Genomic DNA, 22,427 nt, shown 5'->3' on the forward strand with positions numbered 1-22,427 from the left:
AGCCAGTTTGAGATTTTTATCGAAATTGATCAGAGAATGATCGATGTTTTCTGGTGTTTTTAGCGGTACGTTTTTCGAGTACTGAGAATTTTTTATATTTATGTCAATTAATTGCTAAATTACCAGTCGGCGTTACAATTTTCGGGGGCTCAATATGAAGAAGAAGACAGCTCCAGCGAGAATTCAACTTGAATCATTTCTCTAGGGATATTTTTCATGTGAAAGGACAAGCTCCTGTCGTTTTACCAGTTGTTGTTGTAGCAGCAGTGATTGCTGAGTTTCCGGTGTGTAGAACTGGCTGTCATGGGAATGTCATTTTATCAGTCGAAGGCCTTGGATACTGTCAGCCACGGCATTCTCTTTCAGAATATCCTGTAGTCTAAACAAGGAGTTCCTCAGGGCTGGGTCGTCGCCACTTCTGTTTAACTACAGGAAGTGGAGTGGGGCAAAACATTGATGACCTATGCAATCGAGCAAATGTTTATCTCGGAGATAGCACAAGAGTAGTTTTGGCACAACTGAGGTCGGAATGACTTAATGCCTACTGGTTCCGCATAGACCTGTCGTCCCAAATTTATGCCCAGCTAGTGGTCATCCACATATTCACTGCCCAGCCGACCCTATTTGAATTGAAATGGCACAATATCTTGGCCTCGGCCTCGATGCAACATTAACAACAAAAAATAAACAAACCTCGTTGCTTAGGATTTCCCACCGAGCTTAAAGAACGCCAATATACATTTCTACTATACAACAGACTTTGGAATGTATTTTATGACCATGATTCTAGTGGGTATCCGGTATATCTTATAGTACTATGAATAGATTATAAATTTTTATAAGCTCTCCCACCATATTCTGCATTTATTCTAAAAATGCTATAACCAGAAAATTAAAAAAAAAATATTAGTTTTCCTGTTTATTGCAAATGTTGTCTAAACAAAATCTTTAATGAAATTCTACTTTCAGAAACAACATTTATTAACATAATTTATAGGTATAGTTATGTATCATTTATCTGGGGATTTCTTATTAAAAAATATTTTTTTTTTTATTTTCAAACCTAAAATTTTTAGAAAAAAGTAAAATGTTCATATAAATATTTATTAGATAGATAGATATCGATAAAAACAAATTAGTATAACTAGAATTTTTAGTTCGGTTGTGAAATAAATAAATATAATTTAAATACATGTTTTAATTAATATTTATAGTCCTTAAGATTAATGGCACATTTTCGTTTATACAAGTACATGTGTCCCGAGGAACAATTAGGCATACATATTTATGAAGGAGAATACGCATCGTTTGAGTTGTATTTCTAAAAAATATTACCAACGAGACACTAAGGAATATATATGTATACAATTGGGGTATTCACACGGTCTACTATTTGGTCATATTGTCATAATGTCCTAATATATTATGATAGTTTAATCAAATTTTTGTTGTGTTTCAAACAAAAAAGTTTGTCATAAAATAATATTTTTTTTGTTTAAAACACAACAACAACTATATTATAATATAATAAGACATTATGACAATATGACTAATAGAAGACCGTGTGAATACCCCAAATGTACTTTTGTATACACACATGTATGTATGTAATATATAGATTAATTGTAAATTAAGTACACTTGCTTAAGAGACAAGGTGGGTATAAATATCTTAAAATACATATTAGTTTGAAATTTCGAAAAAAAAATAAAATTGAATTTCGAATGGTTTTGTTAACACCAATTTTATATTATATTTAGTTAGAATTTAAAGTAAATATAGTAAGTATACTTAAGATAGCAATGCTAGACCGGTCCATCCATTTTTTCTGTACTTCACAAAGCTGCGCCTGTTCCATTCATCCAAAGTGTTTGGAAAGATTGGAATTGAAGTAATTTTAAAATATTAAGAGAAAGCTGCAAAATGCTTTTTTATACCTTTCATACGCAAATTAAATATTTATTTTTTATTTTATTCAGTAATAAAAAGCCAATTTGGCCAAAATAGTGTAGTATTATTTAACAGCTTGTTAAATTAGGGCAAAAGCTCCCTTTAAAAGGGCGTTAACATTCATACCGTAATGTTTAAACTGAAATCATCGTCCTCACGGGTCAGAAATGTCCTGACAGTTATATAAAAACGTATGACAACGTCAGTATCATAGATGACAACTCCTTCCGTTCTATGCATTTATTATGTGGTCAATATCATAACAAAAATGTTTTTAATAACAATTTTGTCATTATCATAAAGTTCTGGATAATTGAAATAGTTATTTCATGAATGATTTGGCTTTTTATCTGGATATTTTAATAATTTGACAAATAAAAAGATTTAAAGTATCGGTAACAAATCTTGCTAATATATTTATTAACATATTCGCAAAAAAAATAAAAAAAATATGCGCTCCGTTTTTACGAACAAGGAAAATTTGCCTTTTAATTGCATCATCATTTGTCATTTGTACATGTAGCAGTTATTTAAATGAAGCTTATTTTTCGCCAGATTTTCAGTTTTCACAGGAAATTGTTCCCGCACTGCAAATTAATTCTGAGTAAAACCAATATTACTGACTAGTACATGAACATACCATTTGTTAGCTCCTTGCGGTTTAATTAATGGCATTTGAGAGAATACAAATAAACAAGAACAAGCTCGATGCCTTCGATTTGAATTCAGAAAATTTCGGAAAAACTTACAGCCTAACTACGAAAGCCTTAAAGTCGATTTTAAGTCCATAAAGTTGACTATTATTTTAAATTTCGTACCATAAAAAAAAAATTCAAATATAATTTAAAATGTTGTTTTATTTCAAAAACAGCTTTTTGTTTTGAACTTTTATGTACATATTGTTTTTTTTTAATTTTTTGAAATTTCCTCTTTTTATTTCATTGAAAAATATTTTCTATTATTTGAAGCTTTTTTCAAATAAAAACAAAAGTTCTATTTTAAAATAAAATCGACTTTAACATAACTTTAAAATTTCTTTCATAGTTAGGGTGTTAATTTTTGGCAATAACGTAATAATAAAATCATTTTTAGTTGTTAGTTAAATGAACCAATTTTAAATATTTATATTTTTACAGCGAACTCTTAATAGGAATATTGGAGACATGTGAAGCACATGATTTCAAAATGTTTGCATTTTGGACCACTCTACAGCAATACATTAGTGCATATCACAGTCTTACAATTTTGAAACTCCATTCATACAATTTGTACTTTTAAATGGGGGTATGTTTACACATGTAAGTTAAAATAATTGCAATATGAAACATACATAATCACTCTATTAAAGCACAAAAGGAGTTTCTTTTAAAACACTACAGCACTGTTTCATCGCCGTAACGATGTAGTGAATTAGTTTTGTTGTTAGTTGGGGAATTCATTATTAAGTGGGGGTGAAGATGATTTTGTGGGACTTTACTTCGACCAGGGGAATAATTAGGCAATTGATTCATTGAAATTGTATTAGTAAAATGTTGTTTTATATGCTGAGATGACTTTTTCGGTTCCCGAACAGTCTGGTAAGATGTAGTACTGTAGGCTTTATTTGAACCACGGCTGTTTATATTGGAATTGTGTGAAATTAATTTATGTTGAACAGGCACCGCCTGTACGTTTGATTGCGACACTTTAACTGGAGGAGCTGACAACTGACGTTTATACATTGAAGATATTTTTGGTCCCAATATGCAAATGGAACATATTATGCCCAGCACTAGTTCCATTAACGCTCTCGTTAAAAATGGCCATTCCGGAGTTTGACTATAAGGTGATTCACTTAGCCACACATCAATGTTTGCAAACTCATATATCACCGCTAAAAGCAATAAAGCATAAGGTAAGCAATAAATAAATAAGAACACGCCAGAAATACTGCATTTTGTCTGAAGTAATAATTGCAATGATGTAGAGTTTGTATTGCGCGAAATATCCCTGTTTCGTCGATAAACTAAAAACCCGGAAGCCAAATTCATAGATCCAAATATCCAATAACAAAACAACGGAGTTGCTACTAAAATCTGCAGTCCCTTGTCAGATTGGTTACCTACATAACACGCACCTACAAGAATATAAAAAAAGACTCCATGAATTACAAATGTAAGTAAACTTTATCTTGATTTTCATTGCTTACCCAATAGTTCGTCAGCATCCACCAAGCGTGTAACAATCACAGCAGCTGTTTGAAACGCTGGCAATCCCCAAGCCAGAAATTTTGCCAAGTTACTGCTCGTTATGCTGTTTTCCATCTTGCCAGCACTAGTGCGAGACAATTTCGTGGTACCGCTGTTAGTGTTTAATGTTGGGTAGACATTTGTTCCAAGTGTTATGTGCCCTAATGAGTCGGGACTAACACGGCGTACATCGCGATGCCATCCTAAACACAAAATTGCCCACCTGCAGTATGGAATAGATAAAATTCACAAACATGTGTAATTTATAATTTTAGTGCAACCAGAGTGTATCAAAATGTATGTAAAAACATACAATGTAAATAAAATTTAGTATCGAATTCATAAGATAATATGGCTTATCACAAGCAAACAAAATGTGAAAACTTATACATACATATGTATGTATAACAACTGGCGATTATATTGGGTCTTATCATTTTATTTCTTCTCAAATTATTAACTATTTCAATCAATGTCTATGACATGTATTTTAAAAATAAATCAATAAAACTTGAAAAATGTGGTGTTTCGTATTTCTTAAAATTCTGCCCCATTGGCCAAATATTTAATGAATGAAACGTGACCATCAAATATTCCTGCAATTAATATTTTCTATGTACACAAGGAATGTTCACGTTTAACTTGAGGAAGTTTCCACATCATCTACTGAAATAAATCAATCTGGCACATGGAAAGATATTCATACGGCTAATATGATTCCACATACCACGCCCCAAAATATCTTCATTAGAGAAATTCACATAGAGCGGAAACTAGAAAAAAATTCAAACAAAAAAATTACTCAAATTAATCACACATACTAGTGTTGTTTTTGTTTTCACATAATATTTTTTACTAATACATTCTCACCACTTAGATTTTTGACAACTAAGTTAGGACTTTGACAGTAGAGTTTCCGATCTATGTATATTTATCTATAATTTTAGCTTCAATTCGACGGTGTAACAAAAGAACTTTTGTTCTCGACTTTATTAAAAAAATATCATCCCAATTATGAATAAAAATTCCCCGGGAGTTTTTCCCTTTTCCCCAGGGACCGTAACAATTATGACATTTATAATAAAAATCACAATATAATTGTTATTTTCTGATTTTTATTTTTTTTTTGTCATAAATAATTGTTATTTTTGATTTTTATTTTGTTTGTCAGACTTTGATTTTTATTTTTTTTGTCAGAAATATTTGTCTAACTTTGATTTTTAAAATAAAAATCAAAAAATAACAAATATTTTCGGTCCTTGGTTTTCCCATTTTTAGCATTAGACAATAGTTGTGTTCGCGTACTTGATAATTTGTACAAATTATTACTGGAAGTTACGGGATTCCGTTCGTTTACTTTTAAAAACTTGTAACGAGAGAGTGTTAAAAGTGAAAGTTCGTAGATAGAGAACATGATATTTTTACTGGACATTTTTGTCCAGTAAAAAATATCAACATAAATTGTTTTAAAACATGTGGTTGCAAATGTAAACAGGACTAAAAAGTTGAAAAGAAAAGAAGTAAAATAACAAAACAAACGTTTTAAATTGATTTATAAATAAAATACAACTTATTTTTACAAATTGTTGTTCGCGTACATTTTTTGGTAATTTTTCAGATTGAGAGTAATTTATTTTTACTCTCTAAAATAAAGTTACTGGATATTTTTTTACTGGAAAGTACGCGAACACAATTAATATGTTGCAAGATTTACGAAACAAACAAAGCCATTGCACAGTGTAAGATTTAGCCATTCTAGGGAGACAAAATTAAATATCTTGGAAAAAAATGGAGCTAGACTTATGAATTTTGGTACAAGGTGTTATAAGACCAATATGTACCATTGTCAATGTGTGAAATTGGACTACTCCACCTACCACGCCCACCTACCATACAACTGCAAAAATTTAAATATATTATTCGCGTTGGATAATCAAAAAGTAAAAAAGCGGCGAGTTTGTTATAAATAAATTGCGAAATGTTTGTTCTTAACCAGGCAAAAAAAATCACAAAATCACGTTTTGTTCGGTTTACCGCTTCCACCTTAGCTTAAATCTAATAGACACATTTTTTACAAAAATTTGTACATGCTCATAATCAATATCAAAATTAGAGCTACTTACTACTGCTTATTTTTCCACAAATATGATTTACGGAACGGTCAAGCCTCTCATTTTCGGGTGTTTTAAGCCATATATCAAAAATTTCGTGGTATGTGGTCTTATCACTCATTATTTGTTTTTTTTTTAATCGGACGATCGTTTAAAAATAATTTAGTGATATAGCCTTATATAGAAAAGAATTTATCTATTATAGAATTTAGTTTTTTTTCCTAACTTAACGAAAATAGTAATTTTGTAAGTGAAATAGTACTAAAAGAATTTTCTATGTTCTAAAAATAAATTCTGATGACATTAACAGCGAATAAATTGAGCTTCAAAACAAAAAAAGAATCGTTAAAAAATTTCATTCTGTCCAGGTAGATTTGCAAAATCTTACACAGACGATCTAAAAGAATTTTTTATTTTCTAAAAATAAATTCTGATGACATTAACAGCGAATAAGTTGAGCTTCAAAACAAAAAAAGAATCGTTAAAAAATTGCATTCCAATAAAAAGTTACACGCTTTTAAAAATGAGCAATTTCATGTAAGTGTTTTTGTTGATTTCAATTCACTCAAAAATAAAAGTTTAAAGTACTGTTGTCATTGTCATTGTTGACAAATTAAGCAAAGTTTTTACATTTTCTTATTTTATAATAAGTGCTCTTTCATATTTGATAAAAATATGTATTTACTCAAATTGTAACTCAAAAAACGACTTTTGTCCAGGTAGATTTGCAAAATCTTACACTGTGCATTGCCAGTGATTCCAAGGTCAACGCCAGCCGATGAACTTAATACATACATGTTTGAAGTCGTCCGTTTTGTGGAAACATGTAAAGAAACTCAAATTGACTGTGAACATGAGTGTCGAGCTGTAGAAGATCAATATGGAGAAGTATTTTCCAAACAATTGCTGGACATTGGCAACTGCAAAATCCCGGTTGACATTTCCACCGGCAGCATTCAATTTCCCGTCGCTTTCTGCCAGTTCACCGAATCAAAATCCGAAAGGTGTTTCCAAACTTTGCACAAAATTACAAAAAACATGATTAGTTGAGCGAAGCTGCGAAAAGCAGCTTTTGATGTCGACAAACTGAATTTTTAAGATTCAAAGTGAAATTGCTAACAGTTTCCTCTTCCTTATAAAAAGTTAAACGCATCCAAAGTTGGAACATGTAAAAAGGACCGAATTGGCTCCCTTGAGCGGACATAACACCTAGGCCAATTAAACTAATATATTTATATTAAACAACAGCACAAACGCATTATACCCACCAAACTATTGTGGTCTATAAAAATAGGCAAAGGTTAGGAATACAAAAGTATTTAATTACAAATATTTAAATTAGAAAATATTTTGTTAGTTAGTATTTATATAATGCCAATCGAGGTAAAAATACAAACATATTCTGATTGTATTACGAATGCAAAAGATAATACTTGCAATTAAGAATATACCTGGAATTTTAAAATTAAGGACATTGGCGCATATTCATAGACGATCGCCAAGTGTTAACTTTTTTAAGTACCTATTTAAGTTATTCACAATTGGTTACTTTCAGCACAATTAGTTAGCACTTAATCATGGGTAAAGTTGAAACTAAATGCCAACTAACTAACAAATTCAAAAAAAACAGCTGATTGATTTCATTTTAATACATCTATACAAAAAGAAAATAATCTAGAGATGTGTTTTTTTTGTCAACAACATTCTATTGAAAAATTTAATTTTACATGCCCTTATTTTAATTGATTTACATACAAACTATAACTATAAATTTTGTATGTACTTTTTACCCCCAGTAACACGAAGTCTGGTTATGTTTTAACTAATAGTTATACTGACAGTTTTCGTACAAAAATTTTAACCGGCAGTATAACTATTAGTTAAGGCATAACCAGACTTCGTGTTAACGGGGGTTAGAGAACAAAAATAGTTTTTAATAGCTTTATAAGCCTTTTAATTAATTACAGTATATATCGATCAAAATATTATCGACATTTTGTTTTCTCTACATGTCAAAGCGGTAACTAAGCTAGTTATGAATTTTGAATAAGATCTAGAACTATCTATGAACTATTTTTTAGTTTCTGTTTTACTAGTTCCGACTTTAGATATGATTTATGAATAAAATCCATTTAATTTAAAAGCCATTAAATTTAAATACATATAAAATTAAATACACATTTTTAATACTGTTGTAAATTTGAATACCGGTATTTTACCGAAATAATAATTTCGGTGTCGGTATTAATACCGATACTCAATTTTAAATGGTATTTAATCGGTATCGGTATTTATAACGGTATCAGTTGCCAACCTTGCATAAAACTAAAGAAAATAATTCCCGAGAATTCTCGCACCCGGAATTTCGGGATAGAAAATTTTGCGGAATTCCCGGGATTTCCCGTGAAAAAACTCTACTAAAATGTCAAACAAAAGGAAATTAAAAATATCAAAATAAAATGTTTTTAGAAAATAATATTAATTCCATTTTTGTTGAACCCATTTGAAAAGTTTATTTCTGAAAAAAAATGAATTTTACGAAATAAAAATGTGAAAAATTAAATTTTAACGCATAAAAACGCACAAATCAAATGAAAACATAAAGTGATAACATCCAGTGAGTTTGACGTTGTAGGGCAACTCTTCCTAATGATTGTACGTGGTTGATTCTGCCATGGGTTTTTGAAAATTACGAAATATACATAGAGCGGAAAAAGAGAGAAATATTAATGGAATCAAAATACATGGCAATACATTCCCATGAATTAGGCCATAGACATCAAAGACCTAACTCAGTTGTCAGAAACCTAAGTGGTGAGAATGTATTAGTAAAAAAATTAGTAAATGGGTGAATTCCAAAATGTCTGAATACAATAGAACCTTAAAAAGTCGAGCGATTCTTAAAGCAACCGTGTAAACTTTGATAATTGGGGTATTCAAACGGTCTCCTATTAAGTTGTATTGTCATAATGTCTTAAAATATTTTTTTAGTTCAAACAAATTTTTGTTGGGTTTCAAACAAAAAAGTTATAAACTAATAAGACTTTTTGAACTATGTTTACTGGTTAGTCATCAAATAACACTTTTTTTATTTGCAGCACAATAAGAATTTGTTTTAACTAAAAAAATATTTTAGGACATTATGACAATACGACCTAATAGCAGACCGTTTGAATTCCCCAAATGTTTCATATCGCAAAATGTATGAAAATGTAAAAACTGGCAGTATGCTAAGTTTCATTTAAATTGTAACTACGCGTTTGCTAGCTTTGACTTGATAAAGATATGACTGCATTGCATACAGACGTTTTGGAATTCATCCAATATTTAAAATAGTATGTATTATTTTCTTTTATATTTATTTTTTTTAATTTAGAATTTGACGTAGCGTTGCCGCTGTTGTTTAGGTATTAGGATATTCAATCGATTAACCGTTAATCGGTTTAAAATTATATATTTTTTTTCGAATATCCAAGAAAAATGTTTAGTGAGAATAACAACTGACATATTTAATTTAACGAAACTATCAAAAGTATTCAATATCTAAAACAATCCAAAAAGGACACCAATGGTAAACGAAAGATGCTTAGAAAAAACTAAAAAAAACTGAGATATTGGATATTCTTTATCATGCTTTCGATTTCTCCAACATCAACAATCGCGAGAGAGTATTTTCCAAGTCAAGTTTTATTAAATACATATAAATATAAAAAATCGTTTAAAAGGAAAGAAAAATAAATTATATTCTTTTTTTAACCCTTAAATGCATATTGTTTCCAATTGTCTATATTCCAGTTAAACTTAATTTTAGAAGAATATAAGCTTGATACTAATTCAGATTCTCCTTCAGCAAAATCAAATGGAGTACGGTAAGTCTCAGCTAAAGAAATTCTAAATCAAATTAAAGCTATAAATATAAAATCAAATAAATTTTTGATTTTATAATATTTTATAGAAAAATAAAAATCATGCATTTAAGGGTTAAAAGATTATTTCAGAAGATCTCACTAAAATCCTAAAAAAAACTCAAATGTGTATACAAAAAGGATCTCAAATACCATATTTGCTATTATTTTTTGGTTGAATTGTTATCTTTTTGAACACAAAAATCGTGGTTGTTATTTCAATTTAAAATATTCGGTTAATCGAATAATTTTAAATTAACCGAATAAATATAAACCCCAATTAATTATTTGCTCGGTTAACCGATTAAACCAGAAACCCGATTAATTGAATACCCTATTAGGTATGTCATTTCAGCGTTAAAGCTAAGCGGAAAAAAGCGTTCTGCCTTAAGCACAGCATACACTATAAATAAATATAATTCCCGCTATTGGTGTTAACACCACAAAATCAAAATGATCATTAACAGTCAAAGTATTTCTTATGGTCAGACCAAGAAACTTAAGCGAATTCACCTGGGTAATAGAACAACCATCCACAGTGAGTCCCATATCAAAATTAGCCCGTCTGCCAAAAAACATACATTTGGTCTTTGATGGATTAATACGCAAATTAAGGGAGGAACAGATCGATCGAAATTGACCAACTTTAGAATTAAGGTTAGATACCGCCTGGTCAAAAAAGGAATCAAAGGAGAATATCAGAAAATCATCCGCATACTGAAAAACCAGGGTCCTATCATCCTCAAGAGATTGAATACCAGCAGTGTATAGGTTAAAAAGTATCGGACTCAGGCAACTTCCCTGAGGAAGTCCATTAAAAACACTGACGGACATGTTACCCATACACAGCTTTCAGAGAGAAAACATGATATCCAATCAATCAAATCCAACGAAATAGCCTGACTGAGTAGAATGTTTCTTAGTATGGAAACATTCACACAGTCGTAGGCATTGTTGATATCGATAGATGCCAACACAACTGTCAAACCCGTTGACTTGAGATATGACACCCTGAAAAGAAACTCATTCAAACACGTTGTCGTCGACATTTTCCCTCAGTAAGCAAAAGAACGAGTGGGTAAGACTCCCAAAGCATCAAAAGTCGTAGTCAACCTTTTCTTTACCATCATATTCAACAACTTAAAAAAAACTGAGATGAGAGCAATCGGCCTAAAGTTCCTAAAATCATCTAGTGGAACATGCCTCTTGGGAATGGGAACAACCTTAATCTTCCTCCAATGTGGATGCAAAGTACAATCAAGAAACAATTTATTGAAAACGTGTAAAAGAGACTCCTTAGATGCAAAAGATAAGGATTTAACCATATCATAAGTGACTCGATCCAAACCCCCCGCAGAGGCTCGTTTCCTTGAGTCAAGAACATCAGTGAACTCCTTAAATGAGAAAGGTGTAATATTCATATCAGATGGCCTAGAAGTAGAGAAAACAAAACGATCCCTAGATGAAACTTGATCCGCCAAATGTCTCAAGAAAGAACCATTAGCATCATCGTCCCACATCGATGGTCCATTGGATTTGTAATCCTTCAAACTATTGACAAAACGCCATGCAGCAGCAGTATTTGGTTGATTATTCACTTCCTCTATTCTTTTTTTGTAATCATCACTTCTAGCTTTCCGAGCCGCCAATTTCCAGGCTTCCGAAGCATTTACAGAATCCTCCAGATTCTCCTGTGTTGGATATTTAAGAGCCTTACTCCTTGCTGCAATATGTTTCCTGAAGAGACATGAAAGACCACCATTCCACCAAGCCTTGGGCACAAATTTACCGGACTTGAATGTTGCATTAGAAATTTCATTCCTAAGGGAGTTCATAATACAATCCATATCTGGTTCCAGTTCTATTGTCGACAGATTCTGCAAGAGTCTGCGTTTAGAAAGAAATTTGGTCGGTGAAACCGCAACAGCACCAATCTCAATAATAATAGGAAAATGATGGGAACCGCCAGACCACATGGGACAAGTTCGCCATTAGACTGACACAGAAGATAGCCTAGCAAAGGTCTAATCTAAAACAGTCCCTCTGGCGCTATCTAAATGAGGAAGAAAAGTGATGGAACCATCATTCAAACATACAAAATCTGATCGACTGAAAATGTCTCTAAAACATCCTCGGGAAGAGTCCAGCCTGTCACCCCAAAGGGAATGACGAGCGTTGAAATCTCCTCCCATTATAACATTGCGCATGCCCTCAAGAAAAGACAATAAACGCGACAATTCAGCTGCACAAGTACCAGTGGAAAGTAAAGTTTTGGTCCAAATTAAGGGTTTTTACAATAATCACATCCAGATTGGTTGAAAAACCTATCCTTCTGCCACGTATAGATTTCCTGACGCATATGGCACAACCACCATAATTATCAGGACGAGTTTTGGAAAAAATATTGTAATTCAAAAGTTTACAGTTGGGATCTGAATCGTCAACTTTAAAAATCTCAGAAAATAAACAAACATCAACGTTATAATTGTTGATGTAAAACTGAATGGAAGACTTGTTTGATCTTAAACTCTGGACATTGTGCTGTAAAATCTTCATTATTAATTAGAAGGAGAATACGATGGATCACCAGATGTAAGTAATTCAGAAAGAGCATTAGATATTTTATTGTTGAAATCATTAGTACACGAAGGTGGGAACCACTGCCCTCCTTGGTAAAGAAATCCTTAACAAAAGACGAGAATTCGGCAAAGATTTTCTCAAAATTCGAAACCTTAGCTTTATTCTCCCTGTAAATCACCGGCATAGAAGGGTCTGTATCAACAGGTTGAAGAGGTACATAAATAGGTACAGGCCTAGGGGGTGGACGCTTCGCTACACTACACGATTATACCTCCGTCTGGTAAGAATCCTATAAACTTCCTGATCCCTATCCTTCACAGGGGTAGACTTAGCCCCCGGTAGGGATGGGAAATTCCCATCATATTCATTAAATATATCAAACCGATTAGTCGAATGTGATTTTATCACCTCAGTTCTAGAGAGGCGTTTAATGGTCATAATTTTCAAAATATCATCCTCCTCGCGCCATTTGGGACACAATTTCCTATCTCTGCTGGAATGAGATAGACCTCCACACAAAAGACACTTCTTAATGCAATTGCCATCACAAATCTCATTAGAACAATTCAAACATATTTTCTTGGAACGACAACCTTTAGATGTGTGACCAAGGCGACCACAATTGTGGCATTGTCTTAGTGGGGGATAGTAAATATTAACTTTAATATGTGAAAAATCTAAAATAATGTGCTCCGGAATGTTGCCTGAGCGAAAACCAATCTTCACAGAGTACGTTGGCGTTTCCTTACCACTGTCCTTATACTTCTTAACAAACCTCTTAGCAGACACAATATCAACGTCAGAAGTTGCAGACTCACAAATATAATCTTCCGACAACTCCAAAGGAATGCCATGAATCACCCCATAAGAATAAACAAAGGTATCTGGAATAAAAGCCTTCAAACCAATCTGACTCAAATCCTTACCAACAAATTCATTAGCATTAGCAGCATAATCAAACTTAATGCGGTACAAAGTTCTACCTACAGGAGTGATAAGACGAATGCCATTAACTCTTACCTTTCTAATCTTCTGATATAGAAAAAGAGAATTACGAATCTTCTCATTGCCAGGGTCAGCATTAGAGGAATCAACCAAAACTAAGAAATCACCCTCATGATCCCCCGGGTAAAAATTTTGTCTAGAAATTATAGTGTCACCCTGAAATACCCCAGATTGTCCATTGGGTACAACATCAACTTCATTACATACCTCCGGAACTACATCCATTCCAGCGCATCTTGAAGCCTCCATTTTAGATCTCAAATTACTCAAAAACTGAGGTACAGTGTCATCTAAATCCGTCAGGGAAGAACTGAGATCAGATGGAATTGACGAATTTAATGAGGTTACCTTGTTGTTCTTGGCCAAAGGTGCCGAGACATCAGGATTAGAATTTGTCCTCTTCACATTACCACGCGACTTTCTAAAATCAGTAATCAAATTCGATTGAAAGAAATTTTCGAAATCCGGCTGTGATGATGTGAGCAACAGGGGACGCAGCGTCATCCCCCATCCTCGAGATTTTTTTAACACGCAACTAAGATATTAATAATCACGTAAAAATTAGAAAAAAAAACACCAATTCAAATCGAAATTACAGATCTTTATTATTTTGTAGGAAAATTCCACAGTAAAAAGTAACTGTAAACCAGTGATGTTCAAAAATATAAATGAAGATGTATTGGTGAGAGAGCTACCCAGCAAACATAATGTCAAACACTTAAAATAAGAACAAAATAAAGAATGTTTAGATTTAGAATTTTTGCCAGATATAACCGATTTATTAAATGAATGTAATTTAAATTTTAAGGAAATAAAAGAATACACATTATACGACCGAAATCCTCAAACATTTTTTATTTATTTCTGACTTTGTTGTTTTGTGTTCATTTGTAATTGAAACGCGTGTGTTTGCTTTGCTTCGTCCAAAAACCAACCAACAACAATGCTTAATGAATTTCTGAAAAAATGAGACATTTGTTACGCTCTTTTAAAGAGAACAAGAATATGTGTGTTGTTACTCAGCGCGAAAGCACAATGAAATGAACATCATTGCTGTAAACACTAACATACGATGCCTTTTTTTGTCAACCACGTTTGCGTTTTTTGCCATATAATCGTAGCAACAACCAATCAGAAAAGAGCTCAAAGCATAATATCAAAAAAAGTATTGAAAACTGAAAACTTCCTTTTGTTTAGACGTCACAATTTGTTAGTACAAAAAATAAAACATGATTTTTAGTCATGACTAAAAGTCATAATGTAAATGCCCCCTAATTCTCTTAAAAGTCAACCGTACGCCACAAGCGAATAGAGAGAAGTGACAACTAAAATTAGTCACATTAGTCACAGAATTTTATACTTTTATAAGTCGGGTTAAAGTACAAAACCCTGTCAAAAGTTACCAATTGTTATCGATATCGGCGTAACATATACCATTTTTTGACTCAATATTGACGACGATGTCGACGACGCCAAGTGGAATAAGGGTGAGTGTTAATAAATGTTCTTTTGAGCAAAAATATGTGAACTATAGCAGATAAAATAAAAGATTGGAGTGATGCATGTGGTGCAAATCTGAAGAAACAATATACAATTTTATTTTGCTTCGTTTCTTTTATTTCTGTAGTTTGACATAACAAGGTAACTGATTGAAAGCTCTCCCTAATAATTGTACCTGGTTGATTCTGCCATGCTTTCTAATAATTGTACCTTCCTTGTTCTGCCATGGGTTTTTGCCTCTCAGTTACCTATCTCAATATTAAGGACATCATACATATATGCATTTTATAAATAGATATGTAAATTTATTTATAGGGTACGGACAATTTTTTTAGTTAATATTTTGAACTAGTTTTAATTTTGTTACCCCTACCCTAGTAAAATTAAAAAAAGAAATACGAAAATAACACTTCACTTGATATTCGAAAATAACTAATTTGGTATGGGAGATAACACCACTGTTCTGGTCCCAACTATTTTTAAACCTTTTATGTAAATATCAAGCTTTACTTTAACTTTCCTTTATAAGAGAGGGGTCATTCCTACTAAGCCGATCATGCTTAGCTAAACTTCGAACAGGGAACAGGAATAAATTAGTTTTTAGTTAAACTCCGTAGAATGGTAATAAATTGATTGATGCAGAGTTTAAATTCTTTTAGAATTATAGTTCACCAGATATTCAAAATTAATTATTTACTTTGTGCCACAACCACTAATGCAATTCCGACCATTTTCAGATAATCTGTGTAAAATAGTAAGAGAGCTATGCGGACAAAGTTTGAAGAACCTTGTAATTATTACTGGGGAGGTGACTCACCTCCTTTTCCGACCCGTCCCATTTTTTATTAAACTTCATGCAGTGATAAGTAATTGATTCGTATGAAGTTTGAAAACTGTCACAATTATAGTTCTGCACATATAAAATAACTATTTACTTTTATGTATGTACAATTACATATTTACACCCATATGCAGTTTTTAAATTTGTCAAAGGTTTATAAAACAAATTTTGAATGGAAATTTTGTTTTATAAACCTTTGATGAATTTAAAAATTGTTTATGCATATGGGAGCATGATATCATGTATGGGAGTAAGAAAATAAAAAAACACCTTCAAAATATATTTTTGTGCTTTAAATTACTAAAGTAATCTTCTTTGTTTTCTATAACAACTCTCACTTAAAACAGAGCGAAATCAATACTGTTTAATTGTTTCTCTTATTTATTTACAACAACAAATTGGACAAACACGCATTGCTTTGTTTACTTTTTCTCTTAAGGTTCACATATAAACGTTTTTGCATATGTGTTAGTAACATCTTTAAACGCTTATAACTCCTAAAAAATTGAACCGATTTCAATAAATATATATTCTGCACTTCTGTGAATAAATCCCTTTAAAATGGTATATTTCTTGCCCAAACTTGAATGTATAATGTGAGCATAAAAGGGGTCTAAAGAAATCGCCTTGCCTATTAATATTATAAGATGATGTGAATTTTTTTTATTTCACTATTAATTGGGACTTTTAAAAAACATTTATTTTATTCGAATCGGGTAAGTATTTTCCAAATTACAATCAAATATATTTTCAGCTGTATGGGGTACGGACAATTGATTGAGACAGTGTATGTATGTTTAATTTCATGTTTCTAAATCCATTATTACAGAAAATTTAGAAAGTACCATTAGAATAAAGAAAAACACCATAAAGTTCCCACTTCTAGATTCCTATTTAATTTAATTTGACTTTGTCCATTATTATACAAAATTCAAAAATTACCCACTTCTGGATTCTAATTCAATCAGGTTCGTATAAGCTTATAAGAACGAAAAAGTACCTATATGTAGTTCAGTTTTCACATTTTTGTAACTAAATATTACCCGCTATTCCTAACTCTAACATCTCTCAGCTAACTTTAATGTCCATAAATTATAAAAGTACCATTAGTCTTGAATACCCGCCAAGTTTGAAATTTAAAAATATGTACTCCACTTTGCCAAAAATGTTTGTTACAGACATGTCTCAAACGATTCAATTCTGGGAACAAACTGTTCGCAAAAATCAATTTTTCTGTATATACAAATTTTATAAAATACTGTCATATAAACTCAAAAAGGAATTTTTGGTTCACAATGTTAATAAACACTATAAACGGTATTAACAATGTAGAGTACTTGGCCTAGTAAAAAAGCAGAAAAGCTATTTATTGACAAACATTTCAATTTCTAATGTATTTTGTTTTTAGTTTTTTGATATTGTGCTCTTTTACTACATTACCTGGGCAAGTCATCTACATTGTGAATACCGCTAATATATCATATTAAAGGTATTTTGAAGTTTACTATTATACTAGGATCGACTGGTGGTCAAAATTCGACCACTAATAACGAAATTATACAGTTACTTTTGTTTATACGCAAAAATATTTTTCACGTTTGTGTACAAATGCACGTGTATGTATTTAGATATGCATAAACATGTTGTTGTTTTTCAAGCTAATTTATAATGCTTTTTACAACTTTTATAGAAAGAATTTTTAAAAAAAATTTATATTGTGCACATCTAGAGAAAATAACCTTTTAAACCATATAAGTTTCATCAAAATTGGTGTACAATAACATACTTAAAAGTGTACCACAAAAAAACGTGTGGCCTATTTATATCATTATATTTTTATTATTATAAAATATTCGGACCAAATTTCGTATTTTTAGTTCCATTAGTTTCGCTCATATCATGTTATTAACAGCGGATGTTCGCTGAGGTGGGTCAACGTATTTCCACATATCTTTGTCCATATATGTTTTACCGATTTTTCCAAACATTTTTCAGAAACTAGAAACATTAATAATAAATTTCATACCCTTAGAGGTCCTTTTATTTTGGCTCTATCGCACTTAAAATTCAGTTGATGAAAAAAATTCAAGTCTTTGTCTTAAATTGGTGGCAACCACTGTATATATGTGGAAATATTTCTCCAATGGTCTTGCAGCAACACAATGACTCAAAGCACGCCGCCCGAATTGTTAAGGAGAGAATATTGTATAACGTGCCCAATCAATTAAATTCACATCCGCAGTCTCCAGACCTTAACCCAATAGAGCACCTCTGGGAAATTTTAGACCGGAATATTAGAAAACGAAGCATTTCATCTAAGGAAAAACTCCAAACCCTCTCTAATGGATGAGGGGGAGGGAAATTACTAAAAATATAACTGAACATCTTGTAAAGTCCACGAAAAGGCGACTAGAGGCCGTAATTGGAGGACCAAAGAAACATCAACTTTTTATTTTCGGATTTTGGTAATATAAAATAGAGCGTTATCCATCAACTGTATACTATTTTTGACTGTTGTTTTTAGGTACTTTTTCCCATAAATTTTCCACGAAATCAATTTTAATTTTCAAAGTTTTTTAAAATAATAAAAGATTAAACTCTAAATTTAATTTTAAGTTTATTCAAATCTTTCTACATATATTTATTTTATTCAGTGCCATCGGATACCCTGCGTGTACTACTACGCTAAAAAAGTAATTGGTTTATTTGTAGTAAAAAATTAACTTTTGTTTAGAATTAGCAAAGGAAAAATAGTCCAGGAGCCACTGTTTCAAAAAGTACTGCACTATTCGTATTTGACACGTTTTGGTAAACCACTCCATATGAATGGAGTTTTATATTATTTTACCGTATTTTATTTTTGTAAATAAAAAGTACCAAAAAGAGGGATCGATTTGACCCGTTATATTTTTAAATTTAAAAAATTTTCCTAAATCCATTTGATTTTTTTTTAGGACTACAATTCTATTTAAATTTAATTTCTGTTATATGGGATACAAGCAGGTGCAAAATTAATGTTTTTGTGTTAAAACATTAATTTTGATAGATATCGAACTAAGCGACCAAATAGGACTTAAAGGAAAACAACTAAGCTTTCTTTTTAGCAATAAACCATTATTTTGATATTTATTACATTCGCATCCCACTAAGCGACCAAATAGGACTTAAAGGAAAACAACTAATTTTGCTTAGTATTGAGTTACAAAATATTTATTTTGATAGATATCCCACTCGCATCCCACTAAGGGACCAAAAATATCTTAAAAGAATTCTTTTGTGCAAAAAAATTTAGTTTAAAAAAGGGCCCATTTTGACAAAAAGTTAGATTTTGCAAAAAAAAGTCAAAAATTGTATGTCTTGAGTTACAAAATATTTATTTTGATTTTGATTTGAAAATATCTCGGCTTTTGTTTGAGCCATTTTGAAAAAAAGTTAGATTTTGCAAAAAAAGTAAATTTTTTTTTAAATTATTCTTTTTCGAAAGATTGAAGAGCTATCTAAACTATTTGGGACACATTTTGCTAAGAACAATAGGTAATAAGTTACATGGATAAGAAAAAACATCTGCTTGGCCGAAATGTCAAATTTTGTCCCCCTCTAACTCAGAGAGTTCGGGACTGATCTGGTTGAAAAACCTTGGTGCAAATTTCATCCCGATCGGAAGACATCGATTTCAAAAGTTCGTTCACTTGACATGAAATGCCCCATATATAGATATACCCTCATAATAATTTCTAACATATTTCCGTGAGAAAAACCAAAGTTTTAGTTACTATAAAAAAAAATTTTTAATACAAAAAAAATTACCATGCAGAAGCAGCCATTCCAAAATAATATCGAAGAATAAATGTTGTTGCACATGGGGCATTTGAGAGTCCATCCACCAAGAGTAAAGATACATTGGGCAACTGTGGATCATATCCACAAGATGTAGCAGTCCTTCCTGCTATGAAACGAACGGTCCAACCTATGGCTACCATTGTATGGGACCACATTAATGATGATAAAACTTGAGTCTGATTGGATTCTTGTATTTTAGAAGCTCGAGAATCAGAAAATACTAAGCAAATAGTTGCCAAAAGCGCAAGACCAACGGCAGCATATGTCCAAGTGTGTGTCCACAGTTCAGCAATATGTTTTTCATTTGGTCCGAAAAGGATGTTTGCATCGCACAGCGGTGCACAACGCCCAGACCGGTGCAGTTTAACATATAATTTAGAGTGGCCAGGACATTCGAATGCGTTCGAAATTGTAGGTATATGAAATGGCGTCTTAGCAGCAGGATGTGCAGGATACATTTCCTTTACGGTAGGTGGCTCTTGGACCTCACCCGGTCCTTCCATACACATTGTTTCGTGGTTGTTTTCCTTCGGGAAACGATTACAATCCAATGCTGGAGGCCATGGATAACCGAATCCTTGTAAAACTGGATGACAACGGGAACGTACACTTTCACAAAGTGATCGACATGGACCTATAGGTACAGGCACCTTCGGAGTACACATAGGTACGTACGTTGCGCACAGAAATAATTTCAGCTGTGAACTACACACATACTCAATGAGCGGCGAGAATGTTTGTAACGTGTATTCTGCTTCAGTTTGCAATTCATTGCCCACCAGATTGGGCATTGAAGTCTCGTTATAGCCTATGTTTCGGCACATTTCGATTCTGATTGGTTCACATTGACGTAAAGCAAAGTCTCCCATACAGACAGTAGTCGACAATGTTAAACAACATAATACGAATAAAAATTTCAAACGGTCCATTATATGTGTAGTTTATAATATTGATCTGTGAAATAGTTTTTGCAATTATTACTTGATCTAAGAAAATAACTCGATACCTTAGGTTAAATGATGCTTCCATAAAGATAAATACGCTCACACTTCATTAGAATCCTACGACGCGACGGTTGTAGTTATGTAGATGCTGTTTCAGACGCACACACAACATACAAATTTATTGTTGTTAATTGCAAGTCTAAGAAAAAGCATTATTGTGTGGCTTTTACCTAGTTAACTCGTTATGTATCATCATCGTATGCTTCCATGATACGTGATTGTGCCAGACCATCACATGCAGTTAGTTATTTTCTTTTTGGGTTCAATATATTGTGTGTCTGTGTGTAGTAGTAGTAATTCTTGTTGATACGTTGATTTTCTTGTTTGTAACCAATCTGCAACCAAGTGGTCTTGTTATATATTTCGTTACTTGTTCCTTACTCGTCTGCAGCTTGGGCTTCTGTCTACTAAATTGTCTCAAGCCAAAAAAAGTTGTATTTCAACTTCTTTCTTCTATACACTAACCAGCCAACCAACTAACCACAAAGCAGTAATGAACTAGTCGATGGTTCTCACTGATTTTTTGATTTTTTTTAATGTGTTTGGATATGTAGATACGACGAACACAATAAATATCACATATTTTCTTATCTGAATAGAAAGAAGTACATACAATTAAGGCACTGAGTTTGGAAAAATTTGCAAAAAAAAATTAACTTTTTTTTTACATTCTTCTATGTAATTTTTTTTATATTTTTTTCTAGCCCTTTTCCGAGTACATTGGCATATTATTAATTTAGTTTTTTTAATTGATGATTTGTTTATTTAATAGTGCTGCGTATATTGTAGCATTGAAGAGGCTAATAATTAGTAGACATTTTACACATACACTTTGATATTATTATTTATACATGTTCACTTCTAAATGCGCTGACGAACAATTCTTATTGTTTATACGATAAACAACATACTTTGTTTATGTTTCCAGTTATTTTGGGAATATTTATGATCGTGTTTTAGGTAAAAATACGTATGTAACAAACATTAAATAAAAAAAAACCTAACCACCCCTTTCAATGAAGGATGAATTCGAACTAAATTTTTTCCAACTGAGCAGCAGAGATCTGCGCCGACCAAATCCACTGCGGCTACGGCTGACACTAACAAAAGTTGGCGGCGGCTATAAATCGGGTAAAAATAAATTTGTATCTTCAACAGCGCTGCCACCATAATAAAAAATGGTGAGCATTTATTAGCGATGGTTGTTTGCCGATAACACATTTTTAGCTAGTGATTAAATTTTTTTCTTTGTAAAAAAATATTCACAAGATTTGTTTTAATAAAGACATGCTAGCAAGGCGTATTTAACCAGGTGGCAGCGTAACGCCAGCTGACTGTTTTTTGATCTACTCTTGTTTACCTTCTGAAATGTCAAAAACTTGTTTACAAATTTTTTTAAATTTGTTATAAGAGTAAAAAGATTATATTATATTTAAAAAAATATGTTTTTGTCACCGCTTTAT

At 31.9% G+C, this 22,427-nt stretch overlaps 1 protein-coding gene across 2 annotated transcripts; it reads right to left on the minus strand.

Annotated features, from left to right (window-relative positions):
• Nucleotides 1-957: 957 nt before the first annotated feature.
• Nucleotides 958-21,946, minus strand: fz4 (frizzled 4). 2 transcript variants are annotated; one of them, XM_065508465.1, is made up of 4 exons: nt 21,135-21,946; nt 19,928-21,052; nt 4,139-4,401; nt 958-4,066 (listed from the first exon to the last, which is right to left on the minus strand). In XM_065508465.1, the coding sequence occupies exons 2-4, from the start codon at nt 20,887-20,889 to the stop codon at nt 3,324-3,326; spliced, it is 1,968 nt and encodes a 655-aa protein (XP_065364537.1). In that variant the 5' UTR covers nt 20,890-21,052; nt 21,135-21,946; the 3' UTR covers nt 958-3,323. The 2 variants fall into 2 exon arrangements, with proteins under 2 accessions (XP_065364537.1, XP_065364535.1); XM_065508463.1 differs by having other exon boundaries at nt 19,928-21,946.
• Between the last annotated feature and the right edge of the window lie 481 nt (nt 21,947-22,427).

This window comes from Calliphora vicina, chromosome 4 (genome assembly GCF_958450345.1).
Source record: "Calliphora vicina chromosome 4, idCalVici1.1, whole genome shotgun sequence".
NCBI lineage: Eukaryota > Metazoa > Arthropoda > Insecta > Diptera > Calliphoridae > Calliphora > Calliphora vicina.